This window comes from Coregonus lavaretus (genome assembly GCF_964263955.1).
Source record: "Coregonus lavaretus genome assembly, chromosome: 26".
Taxonomy (NCBI): Eukaryota; Metazoa; Chordata; class Actinopteri; order Salmoniformes; family Salmonidae; genus Coregonus; species Coregonus lavaretus.
Window position 1 is genome coordinate 5,445,278 of NC_140013.1, and position 17,602 is coordinate 5,462,879.

A 17,602-nucleotide genomic window follows, 5' to 3' on the forward strand; every position below is an offset into this window, starting at 1 on the left:
TTTATGGTATATCACTCCTTTCAGTCAAATTTCTGACAAATGTCGGATATAAAAGACCTGTATACTCTTTGCGACAGGGTGATATTACAGTACACATATAAAGCAGTAGCGTGACACAGTGAGGAATTTCTGCCTGTTTGCCTAAGCTCCAGACTGACGTGTATAAAGCCACAATGGTGTTTATGTTGTGACAGCACTGGTTCCACCTATGTCTCAGTTGTCTCCTGACTCTATAATATTCCTCTGAATCCTATCCCATAATGAACCCTCTCTCTGGCTCCTAAAGCCCTATGTCTGGGGAGGAGCGGCCTAATGGGCCCCTTCAGCAACACAACCACTGTTATGGTTAGGGGCCCGGAGTTTCTCCTGATCAGGTCTGGAAAAACTCAGGCCCCTAGTTATGGTGTATGATATGTTACGATATACGATGTACTTCAACATTACTTTTATAGTGCAAACAGTGGTATTGTAATGGGTATATTGGACGTTGTTAATCTTATACACTGTTCTTTTTCTCTCCTAATGGGATGTTATGTGTTTTCCTGACTCTTGTCCACTCTGATTCCAAGATGGCGCTGCAGAGCGTGCGGGTGTACAGACGGGTGACCGGATCATCAAGGTACACTAATCTATACAGTTGCGGCCAAATATATTGGCACCCATGCACTTTTCTTAAATAACTCCTATTTCTTCTCAAATAAGTTCAAATTGAAAAAACATTTTGGTCTCCACACCTTGTTGTTGGATTTTCAACATTGCAGAACCAATTTTATTTTCGCTAACTTTGAGTTTGTAATTTTAATTTGAGAAAAGAAAGACACATGGCATGGACAACACTATTGGCACCCCGGAGCTAGTACTTGGTTGCACAGCCTTTGGCCAAAACAACTTGTAGCCATCAGTGAGCTTGCTGCACCTTTTTACTGGCAATTTTGCCCACTTTTCAGTAGCAAACTACTCTAATTCTTCAATGTTATAGTGGTACCCTACACCAACTGCTGTTTCAGCTCTTGCCATTGGTTATAGATGTGATTTAGAACTGGACTCTTCACTGGCCACTCCAGAATAGTCCAGTGTTTCTTCTTGAACCATTCCAGAGTGCTTTTGATGTGTGTTTGGGGTTGTTGTCCTGCTGGAAGACCCACAACCTTCAACAGAGACACGTTTGTTGGACACAGGGTTGAACATTGCACTCCAAAACACTTTGATAATCAGCTCATTTCATGACATCACAGGGTAGGATTAAAAGTAAAAAATCTGTGATTTTCAAAAGCTGCAACGAGTTTCCAACCCAAGGGAGGGGTTTTTCCTCCTCACGTCACTGCAAATCTCATTGTATTTGAATATCACTGTTTTAAAAATGTATATTTCTTTCTACTCAACTTAGAAATGTGACGTTTCCACATATGTGGACAGTGGTAATATTGTGCTGGAGAGAATAAAAATTAGGTAGAAAATTGGTGGAGTTGCCCTTTTTAAGTTTAAATTTTTTTAATTGGTTCTGCAATGTTGAAAAACCAATAACAAGATGTTATTGTTATTTGAGAAGAAATAGGGAATTATTTAAGAAAAGTACAAGGGTGCCAATAGTTTTGGTCGCAACTGTATATATACCCCTTTCATAGTAGTTGCAGGGACCTGTTCAATTGGCACCAAACTGAAAATGTTTTGAAATGGAGAAGTGAAAATTGGTGCTCTTATTGGATACGTTTCGTGCCTACTGATCACGTCCCAGGTGCCTTGTTGCCATCTCCTTATATTCTCCAGTCACAACTTGTTTTGTGAACCGAGGCTTCTAGCCAAAACACCAGCTCCACAATGCCACCTGCTGGTTGGATTAGATCCCATCAAAAAACACCAAAACCTAAACATTGCGTCAGTCACCGGGGTGTGTGGGAAGAGGGGTGGATTAATGAATTACTGAATTGACATTAGGCTGGACAGGAAATTAACTCATTTGATTTCCAGGCAGCGTTGAATGGATTTTCACATTATGACTGTTTTCTTTTCTTCCAGGTGAACGGGACCCTAGTAACACATTCAAACCACGTGGAAGTAGTACAGCTCATAAAATGTAAGCATTGTAGAATTACTTTAGTTTTATTGTTTGTAATTGACACCGGAAAGTCGTAGCCTGGTTCCTGTTTGTGCTGTATTTCCAGCTAATATGGTCGTTGGGAACGGCACCTCCGTACCTTCAGGCTCTGATCAGTCCCTACACCCAAACGAGGGCATTGCGTTCATCCACCTCTGGCCTGCTGGCTCCCCTTCCTCTGCGGAAGCATAGTTCCCGCTCAGCCCAGTCAAAACTGTTCGCTGCTCTGGCACCCCAATGGTGGAACAAGCTCCCTCACGACGCCAGGACAGCGGAGTCACTCACCACCTTCCGGAGACATTTGAAACCCCACCTCTTTAAGGAATACCTGGGATAGGATAAAGTAATCCTTCTACCCCCCCCGCCCCCCCAAAAAAAAATTTTGTAAAGTGGTTATCCCACTGGCTATAGGGTGAATGCACCAATTTGTGAGTCGCTCTGGATAAGAGCGTCTGCTAAATGACGTAAATGTGCCCTTGAGCAAGGCACTTAACCCTAATTGCTCCTGTAAGTCGCTCTGGATAAGAGCGTCTGCTAAATGACTAAAATGTAATGTAAAAATGTTGTGCCAAAAACCATAAAAGTTGGCAATACAGAACAAACAGATCTGGGACCAGGCTAAGAAAGTCATGCAATAGTCAAAATTAGGCCTATTATTCCGAATATACCTTTTTGTAACCATACCTCCGTATCTATCTTATTTGTTCAGCGGGCTCCTATGTGGCCCTCACAGTGTTGGGGCGACCTCCTGGGTTGCCCCAGATCCCCCTGTCGGAGGGCGAGGCTAAGTTGGGGTTCCCGGGGGCCCAGACAAGGTCATCCTCTGTCACCTCTCCAAACTCCCCTGGACAGCCAACGGGGGAGCGCCCATACAGCCCCCATGACCGCATCACCTCTCCTCTACTGAGATGGGTATGACCGCCTCCTCTCGCCTCTTACCATCTTCTGAGCTGCATTCCTCCTTTGTGCTCCATCTTCTCCATGTCATCCCTTTTTGCCTGTCTGTCTTCAGTGTTTGTTTACATTGTTAACGTTTGGCTGTTCATTCAAACTCTGTCCTCCATTGCTTCTTCACTTAATTTCTTCTACTGTGTGTTTGGTTCCATGTCCTGAAAAAGCCCTGTGTGTCTCCTTCCCATTGTACAGGAAGAGAACAACAGCGTACACAACCAAAAGGTGGACATCCTGCAGAAGATGTTGTCAAAGGAGCAACAAGATTTGCAGGTTAGCGTTCTATCTGGTGCAAGAGAATCTGTCTCTGCTAGTATTTGGACATATGCAAAATTCTGGGCCCGTATTAATGAAGAGTGCTGATTTTAGTTTAGCCTTTTAGATCATAATGAATAAGAATTCATGGAGACCTGATCCTAGATCAGCACTCCTACTCGAGATGGTTTATAAATATGGGTCCTAGTCTATGAAGTGTTTTTCAGAGACTGCTCACTCTGGACATATGAGGTCAAATACTGAGCGACTGTCAAGAAAAGCAATGTTTTGTCGTTGGATGAGGTGACATTTTTAAGCATGGGAAGTCATGGTCTTTGTCCTAGAATTGTATTCTAATAGGTTTTGAGACGTTCAAAACAACACTGGAGTGTGTGGCTTGTGTTGATAAGAACATGGCTTTTCCTGTGGTTTTGGACTAGAACAGTCACACTAGCAGGCAGCCACTCAGAGCGAACCAGTCAACCCCACCACCTCCCCTCCAATAATTATCTCTATTGCTTCACAGAGACACGTTACCCACTCCACTAAGCACACTATACTGCACTGCTGCTGCTACGTGTGTAAACACGACAGGGCCAGCATAGTATAGCCTCAGCAAGTGTGTTGAGAAGGAAAAAAACGTTTGAAAAGAAGTGCAAGTCTATACCGCTCAAAGTCAAAAATACTTTTATGGACTTGGCTACTTTGGATTCCAATGACTGTCTGACTGAGTGTCTCTGCTGCCCTCCCTCCCTCTCTCTCTCTCTCTCTCTCACAACAGGCAATGAAGGAGGAGTACAGCAGGAATCCAACGCCCAAACTACTGAAGGACATCCAGGAAGCCAAGAAGCACATTCCACAGCTGCAGGGGCAGCTGAGTAAGGCCACTGGGGGAGCACAGGTAACTCGCTTTACCCCCCTCCCTGAATAAAAAAATCATACTGTATCTTAAGTTTTAATATTGTATATTAGTGTGAGAATCTGTGGTTTTCTGTGAGCGCCATGATCAGGCCGATGAGTTTTCCCTGACTATGTAACCTTACCAGGAAAAACTCTGTGCCTGAGTTTTAGCCTGGCCCTAAGCCATGATATTTATTTCACCAAGGTAGCTGGTCTGTGCATGTTCTGCTCAATTTCTGTAGACTGTGTGTGTTGAAACCATGACAATATAGATGTATGCTCAATGCTTACAGTCAGACAAAATACTTGTTGGTTTTCTCTTTAGATTATGGGGAATAGTTATATTTTCTGCGTGTGACTGACTGTGATTTCATTCTAAGGATGCCATGCAATTGGGCGACGGAGATGACGGTAGCATGGTGGACATGGACCACACACCTTCCTCCAGGGGGGACAGTAGCAACGACCTCTCGTGGAGCAGCAGTACCATGTCCCCTGTAAGTGTTACTTTCAACTTCTGCTGGTGTGTGTGGGCATAGCTGTGGAGTGAATGCATTAGTAGGGACAGTCAATTTGTCAACTGTGAACTTAATCTCACGGGGGAGTCTCGCACCTAGCAGACAGTACACCACAACCACAACCCAAACCCGCAACCCACTTCTGTGTCCCAAACCTGGGTTCTGTTCAACAGGACATGCAGCCGAAAACTAAAATTAGTGTTTGTTATTGGACAGGTCCAGGTGGTAATTCCTCCCTGTTTCAGTCCAGTTTCTTCCATTTGGTGCCTAATGAACACGGCCCAGGTCTAGCTAGAGGAATGTTTGATAGCTTACCCAATGTTCTCCATTTGCAGGATCTCCGCGGTTTTGCACCTGCCTCCCCGGAGAGCCTGTACCAAAGAGACTTGTTGTCCTACCACAGCCCAAAGAGCACGCCCCAAGACCGCTTCAACTCTTGCCACTCCCCCGACCCAGAAGACACTCCAGACCTGGTGAGACCGAGACCTGGCTCATATTCATTAGGGCATGCAACTGAAAACATTTCAAAACGTTTTGCAACGTAAAACCAAAATGAGCATTTCTTATTGGACAAGTCCAGGTAGTCCCTCCCTGTTTCAGTCAATTTTCTTCCATTTGGTGTCTAATGAACATGACCCATGCCCTGCAGATGTGGAGCCACCTTCATTAAACACCCCTTTTATGGTAGATGAGGTTGTTAGCTACTCAGTGAAAGGAGCAGTCAACGCTCAATGAGTGAGAGATCTAAGTGCTGTGTTCCTCCTCTTTCCCCCACTCCTCCAGGACTCCCTGTCCCCCTCCACTGTTAGCAGCCCCTTCTCACGCTTCGTCTCCCAGATCATCGGAGCTGAGGACGACTACTTTGACTCTGATCAGGAACAGGTAGGCCCTAAATACATCAAAAATAAGGGAAAACTGTGCATTTTGCAAGATTGAAGGCCCAGATTATGGCCTATTGACCCAAACGTTTGGTTTTTAACATTCTTTACAAACACTGAGGAGCATGCCAGGGTGCTGGAGTTTTTTTGTCAAATTTTTTCTCCCCCTAAAAGGGTGACAGACTGACAAGCCTCACTGAGAGGATTTTCTAACAAGGTCGAGCTAGCTCGTAACACACACACACTCTGACACACACACACACACACTCTGACACACACACTGTGTTTATCTCAGGTCAATGGCCAGTGCAGCTGTTTCCAGAGCATGGAGCTGCTCAAGTCCAGACCTGCCCACCTGGCAGCATTCCTGCATCATGTCGTCTCACAGTTTGACCCTGCACCGCTGGTAAGAGTCCCTACACGCACACACACACTCACCCTCACCTGACCATGTTTGTGTTGTGACCAGTTACAGACAATAGAAGTACAGGAATGTCAGTTTAGTGCTGACACAAAGACATGATGGTGTACAATGTGTTTGTGTCAACTCACATTGATCATGTGAAATGTTTCTCTTCAGCTCTGCTACCTCTACGCTGACCTGTGCAAGCAGACCAACTCCAAAGAAACCAGACGGGTGTTCATGGACTTCCACAACTTCTTCATCGACCGGGGAGCTGTGAGTAGAGTTAAACTAGCCTACATCTGGGCCCGGATTCACTAAGAGTCTCAGAGTAGGAATGCTGATCTAAGATCATGTACCCCCTGTCCATACAGTGGGGGAAAAAAGTATTTAGTCAGCCACCAATTGTGCAAGTTCTCCCACTTAAAAAGATGAGAGAGGCCTGTAATTTTCATCATAGGTACACGTCAACTATGACAGACAAAATGAGAAAGAAAAATCCAGATAATCACATTGTAGGATTTTTAATGAATTTATTTGCAAATTATGGTGGAAAATAAGTATTTGGTCAATAACAAAAGTTTCTCAATACTTTGTTATATACCCTTTGTTGGCAATGACACAGGTCAAACGTTTTCTGTAAGTCTTCACATGGTTTTCACACACTGTTGCTGGTATTTTGGCCCATTCCTCCATGCAGATCTCCTCTAGAGCAGTGATGTTTTGGGGCTGTCGCTGGGCAACACGGACTTTCAACTCCCTCCAAAGATTTTCTATGGGGTTGAGATCTGGAGACTGGCTAGGCCACTCCAGGACCTTGAAATGCTTCTTACGAAGCCACTCCTTCGTTGCCCGGGCGGTGTGTTTGGGATCATTGTCATGCTGAAAGACCCAGCCACGTTTCATCTTCAATGCCCTTGCTGATGAAAGGAGGTTTTCACTCAAAATCACGATACATGGCCCCATTCATTCTTTCCTTTACACGGATCAGTCGTCCTGGTCCCTTTGCAGAAAAACAGCCCCAAAGCATGATGTTTCCACCCCCATGCTTCACAGTAGGTATGGTGTTCTTTGGATGCAACTCAGCATTCTTCGTCCTCCAAACACGACGAGTTGAGTTTTTACCAAAAAGTTATATTTTGGTTTCATCTGACCATATGACATTCTCCCAATCCTCTTCTGGATCATCCAAATGCACTCTAGCAAACTTCAGACGGGCCTGGACATAATCAGGGGGACACGTCTGGCACTGCAGGATTTGAGTCCCTGGCGGCGTAGTGTGTTACTGATGGTAGGCTTTGTTACTTTGGTCCCAGCTCTCTGCAGGTCATTCACTAGTTCCCCCCCGTGTGGTTCTGGGATTTTTGCTCACCGTTCTTGTGATCATTTTGACCCCACGGGGTGAGATGCAAATTAATTACTTAAAAATCATACAATGTGATTTTCTGGATTTTTGTTTTAGATTCCGTCTCTCACAGTTGAAGTGTACCTATGATAAAAATTACAGACCTCTACATGTGTTGTAAGTAGGAAAACCGGCAAAATCGGCAGTGTATCAAATACTTCTTCTCCAGACTGTACATCCCCTGACAGTGTTGATATGAAATGCAACACTAGTGTTGCTATACAGCGGTGTGTTTGTGTTATTGGTTTATTCTATCAGGAGTCCCTTCTCTCTGCAGTAATACATTTCTCCTCAGCTGAAACTGTAATTTCTCTGATCCACTGTTCTGTTGACTCCCAATACAATATATCATGCTGCCTAAGACCAACAAGACTACTTGAAGGACCCAGAGATTTTCTTCTGTAGTTTGTTTTCACATACACTACCGTTCAATAGTTTGGGGTCACTTAGAAATGTCCTTGTTTTTGAAAGAAAAGCGATTTTTTTGTCCATTAAAATAACATAAAATTGATCAGAAATACAGTGTAAACATTGTTAATGTTGTAAATGGCTATTGTAGCTGGAAACGGCTGATTTGTAATGGAATATCTACATAGGCGTACAGAGGCCCATTATCAGCAACCTTCAGTCCTGTGTTCCAATGGCACATTGTGTTTGCTAATCCAAGTTTATCATTTTAAAAGGCTAATTGATCATTAGAAGACTCTTTTGCAATTATGTTAGCACAGCTGAAAACTGTTGTGCTTACTAAAGAAGAAATAAAACTGGCCTTCTTGAGACTAGTTGAGTATCTGGAGCATCAGCAATTGTGGGTTCGATTACAGGCTCAAAATGGCCAGAAACAAATAACTTTCTTCTGAAGCTCGTCAGTCTATTCTTGTTCTGAGAAATGAAGGCTATTCCATGCGAGAAATTGCCAAGAAACTGAAGATCTCGTACAACGCTGTGTACTACTCCCTTCACAGAACAGTGCAAACTGTCTCTAACCAGAATAGAAAGAGGAGTGGGAGGCCCCGGTGCACAACTGAGCAAGAGGACAAATACATTAGAGTGTCTAGTTTGAGAAACAGACGCCTCACAGGTCCTCAACTGGCAGCTTCATTAAATAGTACCCGCAAAACACCAGTCTCAACGTCAACAGTGAAGAGGCGACTCCGGGATGCTGACCTAGGCAGAGTTGCAAAGAAAAAGCCATATCTCAGACTGCCCATCTTAATATTTTCTTTTTATTGGCCAGTCTGAGATATGGCTTTTTCTTTGCAAGTCTGCCTAGAAGGTCAGCATCCCGGAGTCGCCTCTTCACTGTTGACGTTGAGACTGGTGTTTTGCGGGTACTATTAGCAAACACAACATGCCATTGGAACACAGGACTGATGGTTGCTGATAATGGGCCTCTGTACGCCTATGTAGATATTCCATTAAAAATCAGCCGTTTCCAGCTACGATAGCCATTTTCAACATGAACAATGTCTACACTGTATTTCTGATCAATTTGATGTTATTTTAAAGGAGAAAAATATTGCTTTTCTTTCGAAAACAAGGACATTTCTAAGTGACCCCAAACGTTTGAACGGTAGTGTACACTACTAACACATACACGGCATACATTTAGGAATTGTTCTGCACGTGCCAGGCGTTTTACTCTTTTTGTTAAATGTCAAGTATATTTACTCTGGCGTTTCGGTTAGCCACATATAAACAAGTCTGTCTTTGTCAATGCCCGTCTAAATGTGTTTTATTTTCATACAGAATTTAAAAGTAGTTGTTCCCGAGTCCATCTCCTCTGACCTTGGTGAGTATTTGTGGCTTTGCTTTCATTTCCATTAGTTTCTCTTGCTGACAAATCAATGCCAATTCATTTCTGGGTATTTTGAGGAATGACTGTTGTTATCTGATGGAATGCCAAATATAGCCGACTCAAGTTTCCTTACTTCAACCGTGTACTATCAGCATTATCACAATGTGCCTCTAAGTGTGTGGTAGATTGTTTAACCCATCTTCCTAATACTACTATCCCACATCAGGTGTTAAGAAATCAAACAAAGTGATTATATGACAAGTGCACATTTGAATTTTCACCTTGATAAGCTGTATTTGGTGCCAACCCACTACCTAACTGTGTTAATGTGTTGTGTGGTGGCTGTGCAGACCGGCGGAGGACGGAGCTGATCCCTGAGGAGCTGAACAGACAGTACGTCCAGATGGTGCAGGACACCCTGCTCCCTGACATCCAGCGGAACCTGGAGGACTTCAGGTCAGTCACCTTGCTCGCATTCTTCCAAAATGGCCGCCTTTCCCATTGGTGCCTATGTATTGGTCAAATGTAAAGATAGATGCAAGTGAGTCTTACTTGTAGATAGTGTAGCTTTTTGTCTTTATAAACACTCATTGCTGGTCTTATACGATGCTGGGCTTATAAGTTTACACTATAAGTTGGCATAAGCCTGCTGTAAGTTATTAAAATCATGTTATAAGTATGCTATAAGTTGATGTAAGCATGATAGAAGTTATAAGTATGATAGAAGTTATTATAAACGTACTATAAGTGGGATCTGACACTGTGGTTTGTGGGGTGTGCAGGCAGAAGCGCAGTATGGGCCTAACCCTGGCAGAGGGGGAACTGGCCCGGCTGGACACGGAGCGCGTCAGAGACCGGGTAGCACTGGAGAGAGAACGCTCCTGTGCTGAAAACATCATCACCAAGATAGAGGATGTCCTGTTAGTAGCAACACTCACAGCTTTGTTTCTTGATGTAGATTCTTTAACATTAGTTTCACTTGCTGATACATTTTAAATTAGGCTGATAATATACTGATTGGAAATCTACTACTTCTAATGTCTAATTGTTTGGACTTCTTTTTGTACTCTGACGTTTTCTGTGTAATATAATTTGTTCTAACGGAATGTCTTGACATATTTTAGGTTGACAACTCAATCCACAGAGGAGGAGAAATGGTGAGGGGATTCTCTTTTGTTTATCCATAGGAATGAACCGATATGGGCCCTATGCATTTCACACTATCCATTGACTTTAATCAGTGTGATGTTTGGGGATTGTCAATATAAGATGTTATGGTCACAGGCTCAGACTGAAGACCGTGATCGTGTTCAGTAGGGCACAACTTAGCGAAACATTTTGCAGCCAGAAAACAAAACAAAAAGCATTGTTAATGGACAAATTCAGGTAGAACCTCCCTGTCACACTGAACACAACACATATCTACTTGTGGCTGTGAACACACAACATACTCAGTGCTCAATGTGTTTTTTGTTTTTTACTGCACGCCCCCACAGAGCACTCCATCCTCTAAAGCTTGAGTTGGGAGCACAGGCTGTTGAGCTTTTGGAAGGATATGGTAAAGTGCACTGCACTCCTTGAGGGGTTTAAGACACTTTGGGGCCTTACAGACTCTTGGCCTTTCTAACAACTATCTGTGTCATTTCTACTCAATGTCACACTGGAGACAAACCACCTAGTTTAAGTTCACTGCCATGAAAGAGGACAAGAACATCATATTAGATGATTTTGAGGTTGAGCAGTTGACATTACAACAGAAGTCAAGTTCTATATGTAGAGTATCTCTTTGCCAGGGGGCAATCTAGCAACATGAGCTATTGGCCAACCTATTTAATAACAAATGACATTTCTCTAGTTTGTCTAAATTCATAAGGGACTATTTCCGACGTTGTATAACAACCTTATTTCAAATGCCATATGGTCCCGGCATATCCCAGATGATTAATGAATGGACACGACATCTTGCCGCCGTCACTTGTTTTCGCAGCATATGGTCAAAGCCACACTAAAGACACGTTGTTCACTTCAAATGAATCCCAATCTGTTCCATTTATATAAAACAGAGAGTATGGCAATATAATTTTGGTCTCTAAATCCTGAATCCTCATTGGTCTGTTGTTGCAGCACTACTATGCAGTACGCCATCCTCACGTACATGAAGCACCTTGGCGTGAAAGTCAAAGAACCACGCGGCCTTGAGTCCAAATGGGTCCGCATCAACTTCCTCCCCAAGATCAAGGTACGAGCCTACACTTACGCTGAACCCTCCGCTAACCCAGCTCGGTTATTAACTGTCACCTCAACTATATCTCTCTTACTGACTGTTGATGTGATGTCTGTGATCAACAGAAGAGCATCAAGACCGAGAAGGAGGGAGGGGAGGAGAAGGTGAAACGAACCAGGTTTCCCAGCATCCTCGGGCCTCCACGCCGGCCGAGCCGCGTCGACCCCACGTCCGGTGAGTCTGTCTGTGTTATAAAGCAAACTGGCTTTCATTTGGTAATTTAAGATAACCAACAGTGACCAACACTACTATACTATAGGTCTTCCAATTTACTGAGCCCCTGGAGAGGCACTTTGTATTGGTAGATGGTCATCATCACCCACATATCACCCACATTCAAAACAAATCATCTTGTTACTATGGAGAAAAGGAGGACCGACAGGAAAGTAAATTGATCCTATAGTATTGACTCCTGCTACCTCTTTGTGTGTCTTTGTGTCTGTCTGTCTGTATGTGTGCTGCCTACCTGTGTCTCTGACTGATTGTGTGCCTGTCTGTCTGTGTGAGCAGTCGGCAAGGCCATGGACCTCAACAAGCCGCGGCCACAGAAGCAGCTGTCCCAGCCCTGCCTGGGGGCCCTGGAGCACCTGGAGGCGGGTCGCCTGAGGGCCAGTCAGTCCAGCGAGGGCTCAGATCTCACACATTCCTCCTCTACCAACGCCACCTCGCCACCCAACAGCCAAGCCTCTGACGGAGGCAGCAGAGACTCTGAGTTTGGTACGACCCTGGACTACCACATAGTGTACTAGACTCGAGCTAGTACACACCTACTAAACTCTCTAGCTAGCACAATCCCCACATACTCAATTCTAAACCAAGTACCCTAGTCTCTAGACCACATACTAAATCAAGCGCAAACAACGCAAGACCAATTACGCTCCCCATAGTGTTTGTCTGCGGTGCTCTCCTCTTAAACTAAATTCCTGAATCCCGAATGCACATTCAGAAAGTATTCAGACGCATTGACTTTTTCCACATTTTGTGACGTTACAGCCTTATTCTAAAATGGATGAAATAATGTTTTCAATCTACACACAATACCCCATAATTCAAAGCGAAAACAGATTTTTTTTTAAATGTTTGCAAATTTATTGAAAATAAAAAACAGAAAAGTATTCAGACCCGAAATTGAGCTCAGGTGCGTCCTGTTTCCATCGATCATCCTTGAGATGTTTCTACAACTTGGAGTACACCTGTGGTAAATAAAATTTATTGGACATGATTTGGAAAGGCACACAACTGTCTATATAAGGTCCCACAGTTGACAGTGCATGTCAGAGCAAAAACCAAGCCGTGAGGTCAAAGAAATTGTCCGTAGAGCTCCGAGACAGGATTGTGTCGAGGTACAGATCTGTGGAAGGGTACCAAAACATTTCTGCAGCATTGAAGGTCCCCAATAACACAGTGGCCTCCATCATTCTTAAATGGAAGAAGTTTGGAACCACCAAAACTCTTCCTAGAGCTGGCCGCCCGGCCAAACTGAGCAATCGGTAGAGAAGATCCTTGGTCAGGGAGGTGACCAAAAACATGATGGTCACTCTGACAGAGCTCTAGTTCCTCTGTGGAGATGGGAGAACCTTCCAGAAGAACAACCATCTCTGCAGCACTCTACCAATCAGGCCTTTATGGTAGAGGGGCCAGACGGGAGCCACTCCTCATTAAAGGCACATGACAGCCCACTTGGAGTTTGCCAAAAGGACTCAGACCGTGAGAAACAAGATTCTCTGGTCTGATGAAACCAAGATTGAACTCTTTGGCCTGAATGCCAAGCATCACGTCTGGAGGAAACCTGGCACCATCCCTGCGGTGAAGCATGGTGGTGGCAGCATCATACTGTGGGGATGTTTTTCAGCGGCATGGACTGGGAGACTAGTCATGAACGGAGCAAAGTACAGAGAGATCCTTGATGAAAACCTGCTCCAGAGCGCTCAGGACCTCAGACTGGGGCTGAGGTTTACCTTCCAACAGGACAACGACCCTAAGCACACAGCCAAGACAACGCAGGAGTGGCTTCGGGACAAGTCTCTGAATGTCCTTGAGTGGCCCAGCCAGAGCCCGGACTTGAACCAGATCGAACATCTCTGGAGAGACCTGAAAATAGCTGTGCAGCGACGCTCCCCATCCAACCTGACAGAGCTTGAGAGAAACTCTGCAAATACAGGTGTGCCAAGCTTGTAGCATCATACCCAAGAAGACTTGAGGCTTCAACAAAGTACTGAGGAAAGGGTCTGAATACTTATGTAAATGTGATATTTCAGCTTTTTATTTTTAATACATTTGCAAAAGATTATAGAAACCTGTTTTTGCTTTGTGATTATGGGGTATTGTGTGTAGATTGATGAGGGGGGAAAAACAATTTAATCCATTTTAGAATAAGGATGTAATGTAACAAAATGTGGAAAAGGTCAAGGGGTCTGAATACTTTCCGAATGCACTGTATGTACCAAAATCGCGATTAATTCACCCATTTTTTGTGATGACGATAAATCAGCGATAAACTCTGATTAAAAAATAAATAAAAACATTGGGGGGAGGTGCTGGATATGGACAAAAAGTAATATCACGATAAATGTAACTATTTTGCTCGATAATAACAAATCAACAATGTTTTTTTATTTTTATGGACAGATACTTTACATTAGTGGCAGTTCTTTTTCCAGTGCCAAATAAAAGATCTGAAATGGTAGACATTTACATTTACGTCATTTAGCAGACGCTCTTATCCAGAGCGACTTACAAATAGGTGCATTCACCTTATAGCCAGTGGGATAACCACTTTACAATGTTATTGTTATTATTTTATTTTTTGGGGGGGTGGGTTGGGGTAAGGGGGGGGGTAGAAGGATTACTTTATCCTATCCCAGGTATTCCTTAAAGAGGTGGGGTTTCAAATGTCTCCGGAAGGTGGTGAGTGACTCCGCTGTCCTGGCGTCGTGAGGGAGCTTGTTCCACCATTGGGGTGCCAGAGCAGCGAACAGTTTTGACTGGGCTGAGCGGGATCTATGCTTCCGCAGAGGTAGGGGAGCCAGCAGGCCAGAGGTGGATGAACGCAATGCCCTCGTTTGGGTGTAGGGACTGATCAGAGCCTGAAGGTACGGAGGTGCCGTTCCCCTCACAGCTCCATAGGCAAGCACCATGGTCTTGTAGCAGATGCGAGCTTCAACTGGAAGCCAGTGGAGTGTGCGGAGGAGCGGGGTGACGTGAGAGAACTTGGGAAGGTTGAACACCAGACGGGCTGCGGCATTCTGGATGAGTTGTAGGGGTTTAATGGCACAGGCAGGGAGCCCAGCCAACAGCGAGTTGCAGTAATCCAGACGGGAGATGACAAGTGCCTGGATTAGGACCTGTGCCGCTTCCTGTGTAAGGCAGGGTCGTACTCTCCGAATGTTGTAGAGCATGAACCTACAGGATCGGGTCACCGCCTTGATGTTAGCGGAGAATAATAATAATAATAATAATAATATGCCATTTAGCAGACGCTTTTATCCAAAGCGACTTACAGTCATGCGTGCATACATTTTTTTTGTGTATGGGTGGTCCCGGGGATCGAACCCACTACCTTGGCGTTACAAGCGCCGTACTCTACCAGCTGAGCTACAGGGTGTTGTCCAGGGTCACGCCTTATTTGATCTAACATATCCAGGAAATGCATGATTTATATTTTGATGTGCAACCTGTCAAAATAGGATCCAGAATTATCTGATTTATTTTTGGCTCTTCAGAGAATCTTCTGACATCTTTGTGCATATTGGCCTATAAGCTACAGTATATTATTCACCACCTGAGGAAGTGGGAATCAGTAAATGTAGGCTAATGTCTGACAAAAACATTCCAGTGCTAGGCCTAGGCTACTGATGTAGGCCCAATCACTGCAAATGGCGCGCTCTGCTCCACTCCGCACCGCATCAAAACTATACTACACTACAGCCTGATCTGGTTGTAAAGTGGTGCCATGAACTCTATATTAAGAGAAATACATAATATATTCACAGGAAATTATGACTCCTCTCTGTAACTAGAACAGTAATTTGCTTTGAAAACTGTATTTTCCCCGCAATAGCATTTTGAGCAACGGTCGTAGTTGTACAGGGTAACTGATCTCTCTCTGTCTCTCTCCTCTCCTCAGTTGTGACCTCTAACTCTGCCTTCCCCAAACTGAGTGAGGGTCTTGGAGACCTGGACAGTCTACAGAACACTCCAAACACACACTTTGACTACAGCCTGAGCCCCTACAGCCTGGACCAGCTGCAGGAGGAGGACCGGGAGAGCGGGTAAGATGGATCCCAAACAGGGGAAAGCATAGGGCCTATGGGCCCAGTCAAAAGTAGTACACTAAATAGGGAATAGGGTGGCATTAGACATGTTTTATCTACCCTCTGTATATAACATGCAATTCCAGTCAGCCCTTGACCTTTTTGTCTTTACCCCTATTGTGCACAGTTGTTTTAGTAGTTGTTTCATGCAGGCAGAGTACATCTTGACGAGTATGTGGAGCTTTGTCATTCAGGTGTCGTAGTTAGTAGTATCCTCTTGTTACAGAATCCTTGAAGGAACACATTTACATTTACATCATTTAGCACACTCTCTTATCCAGAGCGACTTACAAATTGGTGCATTCAATTTATGATAGCCAGTGGGACAACCACCTTTTTTTTTTTTTATGGGGGGTGGGGGAAGAAGGATTACTTTATACTATTCCAGGTATTCCTTAAAGAGGTAGGGTTTCAAGTGTCTCCGGAAGGTGGTCAGTGACTCCGCTGTCGTGGGGGAGCTTGTTCCACCATTGGGGTGCCAGAGCAGCGAATAGCTTTGACTGGGCTGAGCGGGAACTGTGCTTCCGTAGAGGTAGGGGAGCTAGCAGGCCAGAGGTGGATGAATGTAGTGCCCTCGTTTGGGTGTAGGGTCTGATCAGAGCCTGAAGGTAATGAGGGGCCGTTCCCCTCACAGCTCTGTAGGCAAGCACCATGGTTTTGTAGTAGATGTGAGCCTCAACTGGAAGCCAGTGGAGTGTGCAGAGGAGCGGGGTGACATGAGAGAACTTGGGAAGGTTGAACACCAGACGGGCTGCAGCGTTCTGGATGAGTTGTAGGGGTTTAATGGCACAGGCAGGGAGCCCAGCCAACAGCGAGTTGCAGTAATCCAGACGGGAGATGACAAGTGCCTGGATTAGGACCTGTGCCGCTTTCTGTGTAAGGTAGGGTCGTACTCTGCGAATGTTGTAGAGCATGAACCTGCAGGATCGGGTCACCGCTTTGATGTTAGCGGAGAACGACAGGGTGTTGTCCAAGGTCACGCCAAGGTTCTTTGCACTCTGGGAGGAGGACACAATGGAGTTGTCAACCGTGATGGCGAGATCATGGAGTGGGCAGTCCTTCCCCGGGAGGAAGAGCAACTCCGTCTTGCCGAGGTTCAGCTTGAGGTGGTGATCCGACATCCACACTGATATGTCTGCCAGACATGCAGAGATGCGATTCGCCACCTGGTTATCAGAAGGGGGAAAGGAGAAAATTGTGTGTCATCTGTGTAGCAATGATAGGATAGACCATGTGAGGATAGGACAGAGCCAAGTGACTTGGTGTATAGAGAGAATAGGAGAGGGCCTAGAACTGAGCCCTGGGGGACACCAGTGGTGAGGAGACAGATTCTTGCCACGCGACCTGTCAGGTAGGACGCAATCCAAGAGTGAGCAGCGCCGGGGATGCCCAACTCGGAGAGGGTGGAGAGGAGGACCTGATGGTTCACAGTATCAAAGGCAGCGGATAGGTCTAGAAGGATAAGAGCAGAGGAGAGAGAGTTAGCTTTAGCAGTGTGGAGAGCCTCCGTGACACAGAGAAGAGCAGTCTCAGTTGAATGACCAGTCTTGAAACCTGACTGGTTTGGATCAAGAAGGTAATTCTGAGAGAGATAGCAGGAGAGTTGGCTAGAGACGGCACGCTCAAGAGTTTTGGAGAGAAAAGAAAGAAGGGATACAGGTCTGTAGTTGTTGACATCGGAGGGATCGAGTGTAGGTTTTTTGAGGAGGGGTACAACTCTCGCTCTCTTGAAGACGGAAGGGACATGGCCAGCGGTCAAGGATGAGTTGATGAGCGAGGTGAGGTAAGGGAGAAGGTCTCCG

General features: G+C 44.9%; 1 protein-coding gene across 4 annotated transcripts in view; it reads left to right on the plus strand.

The window, feature by feature from the left end:
• Positions 1–17,602, plus strand: part of LOC311101905 (rho guanine nucleotide exchange factor 12-like) — an 86,653-nt gene that overhangs the window by 51,669 nt on the left and 17,382 nt on the right. For all 4 annotated transcript variants that reach the window (XM_084143143.1, XM_084143146.1, XM_084143145.1 and 1 more), the window contains 18 exons: positions 570–619; positions 2,017–2,074; positions 2,805–3,007; positions 3,242–3,319; positions 4,083–4,202; positions 4,582–4,698; positions 5,055–5,192; positions 5,503–5,601; positions 5,893–6,003; positions 6,178–6,276; positions 9,155–9,197; positions 9,554–9,659; positions 9,986–10,123; positions 10,328–10,360; positions 11,328–11,442; positions 11,553–11,661; positions 11,998–12,204; positions 15,614–15,758. In XM_084143143.1, coding sequence (XP_083999269.1) covers positions 570–619; positions 2,017–2,074; positions 2,805–3,007; positions 3,242–3,319; positions 4,083–4,202; positions 4,582–4,698; positions 5,055–5,192; positions 5,503–5,601; positions 5,893–6,003; positions 6,178–6,276; positions 9,155–9,197; positions 9,554–9,659; positions 9,986–10,123; positions 10,328–10,360; positions 11,328–11,442; positions 11,553–11,661; positions 11,998–12,204; positions 15,614–15,758 — 1,969 coding nt within the window. The remainder of the gene's footprint in view (positions 1–569; positions 620–2,016; positions 2,075–2,804; positions 3,008–3,241; positions 3,320–4,082; positions 4,203–4,581; positions 4,699–5,054; positions 5,193–5,502; positions 5,602–5,892; positions 6,004–6,177; positions 6,277–9,154; positions 9,198–9,553; positions 9,660–9,985; positions 10,124–10,327; positions 10,361–11,327; positions 11,443–11,552; positions 11,662–11,997; positions 12,205–15,613; positions 15,759–17,602) is intronic.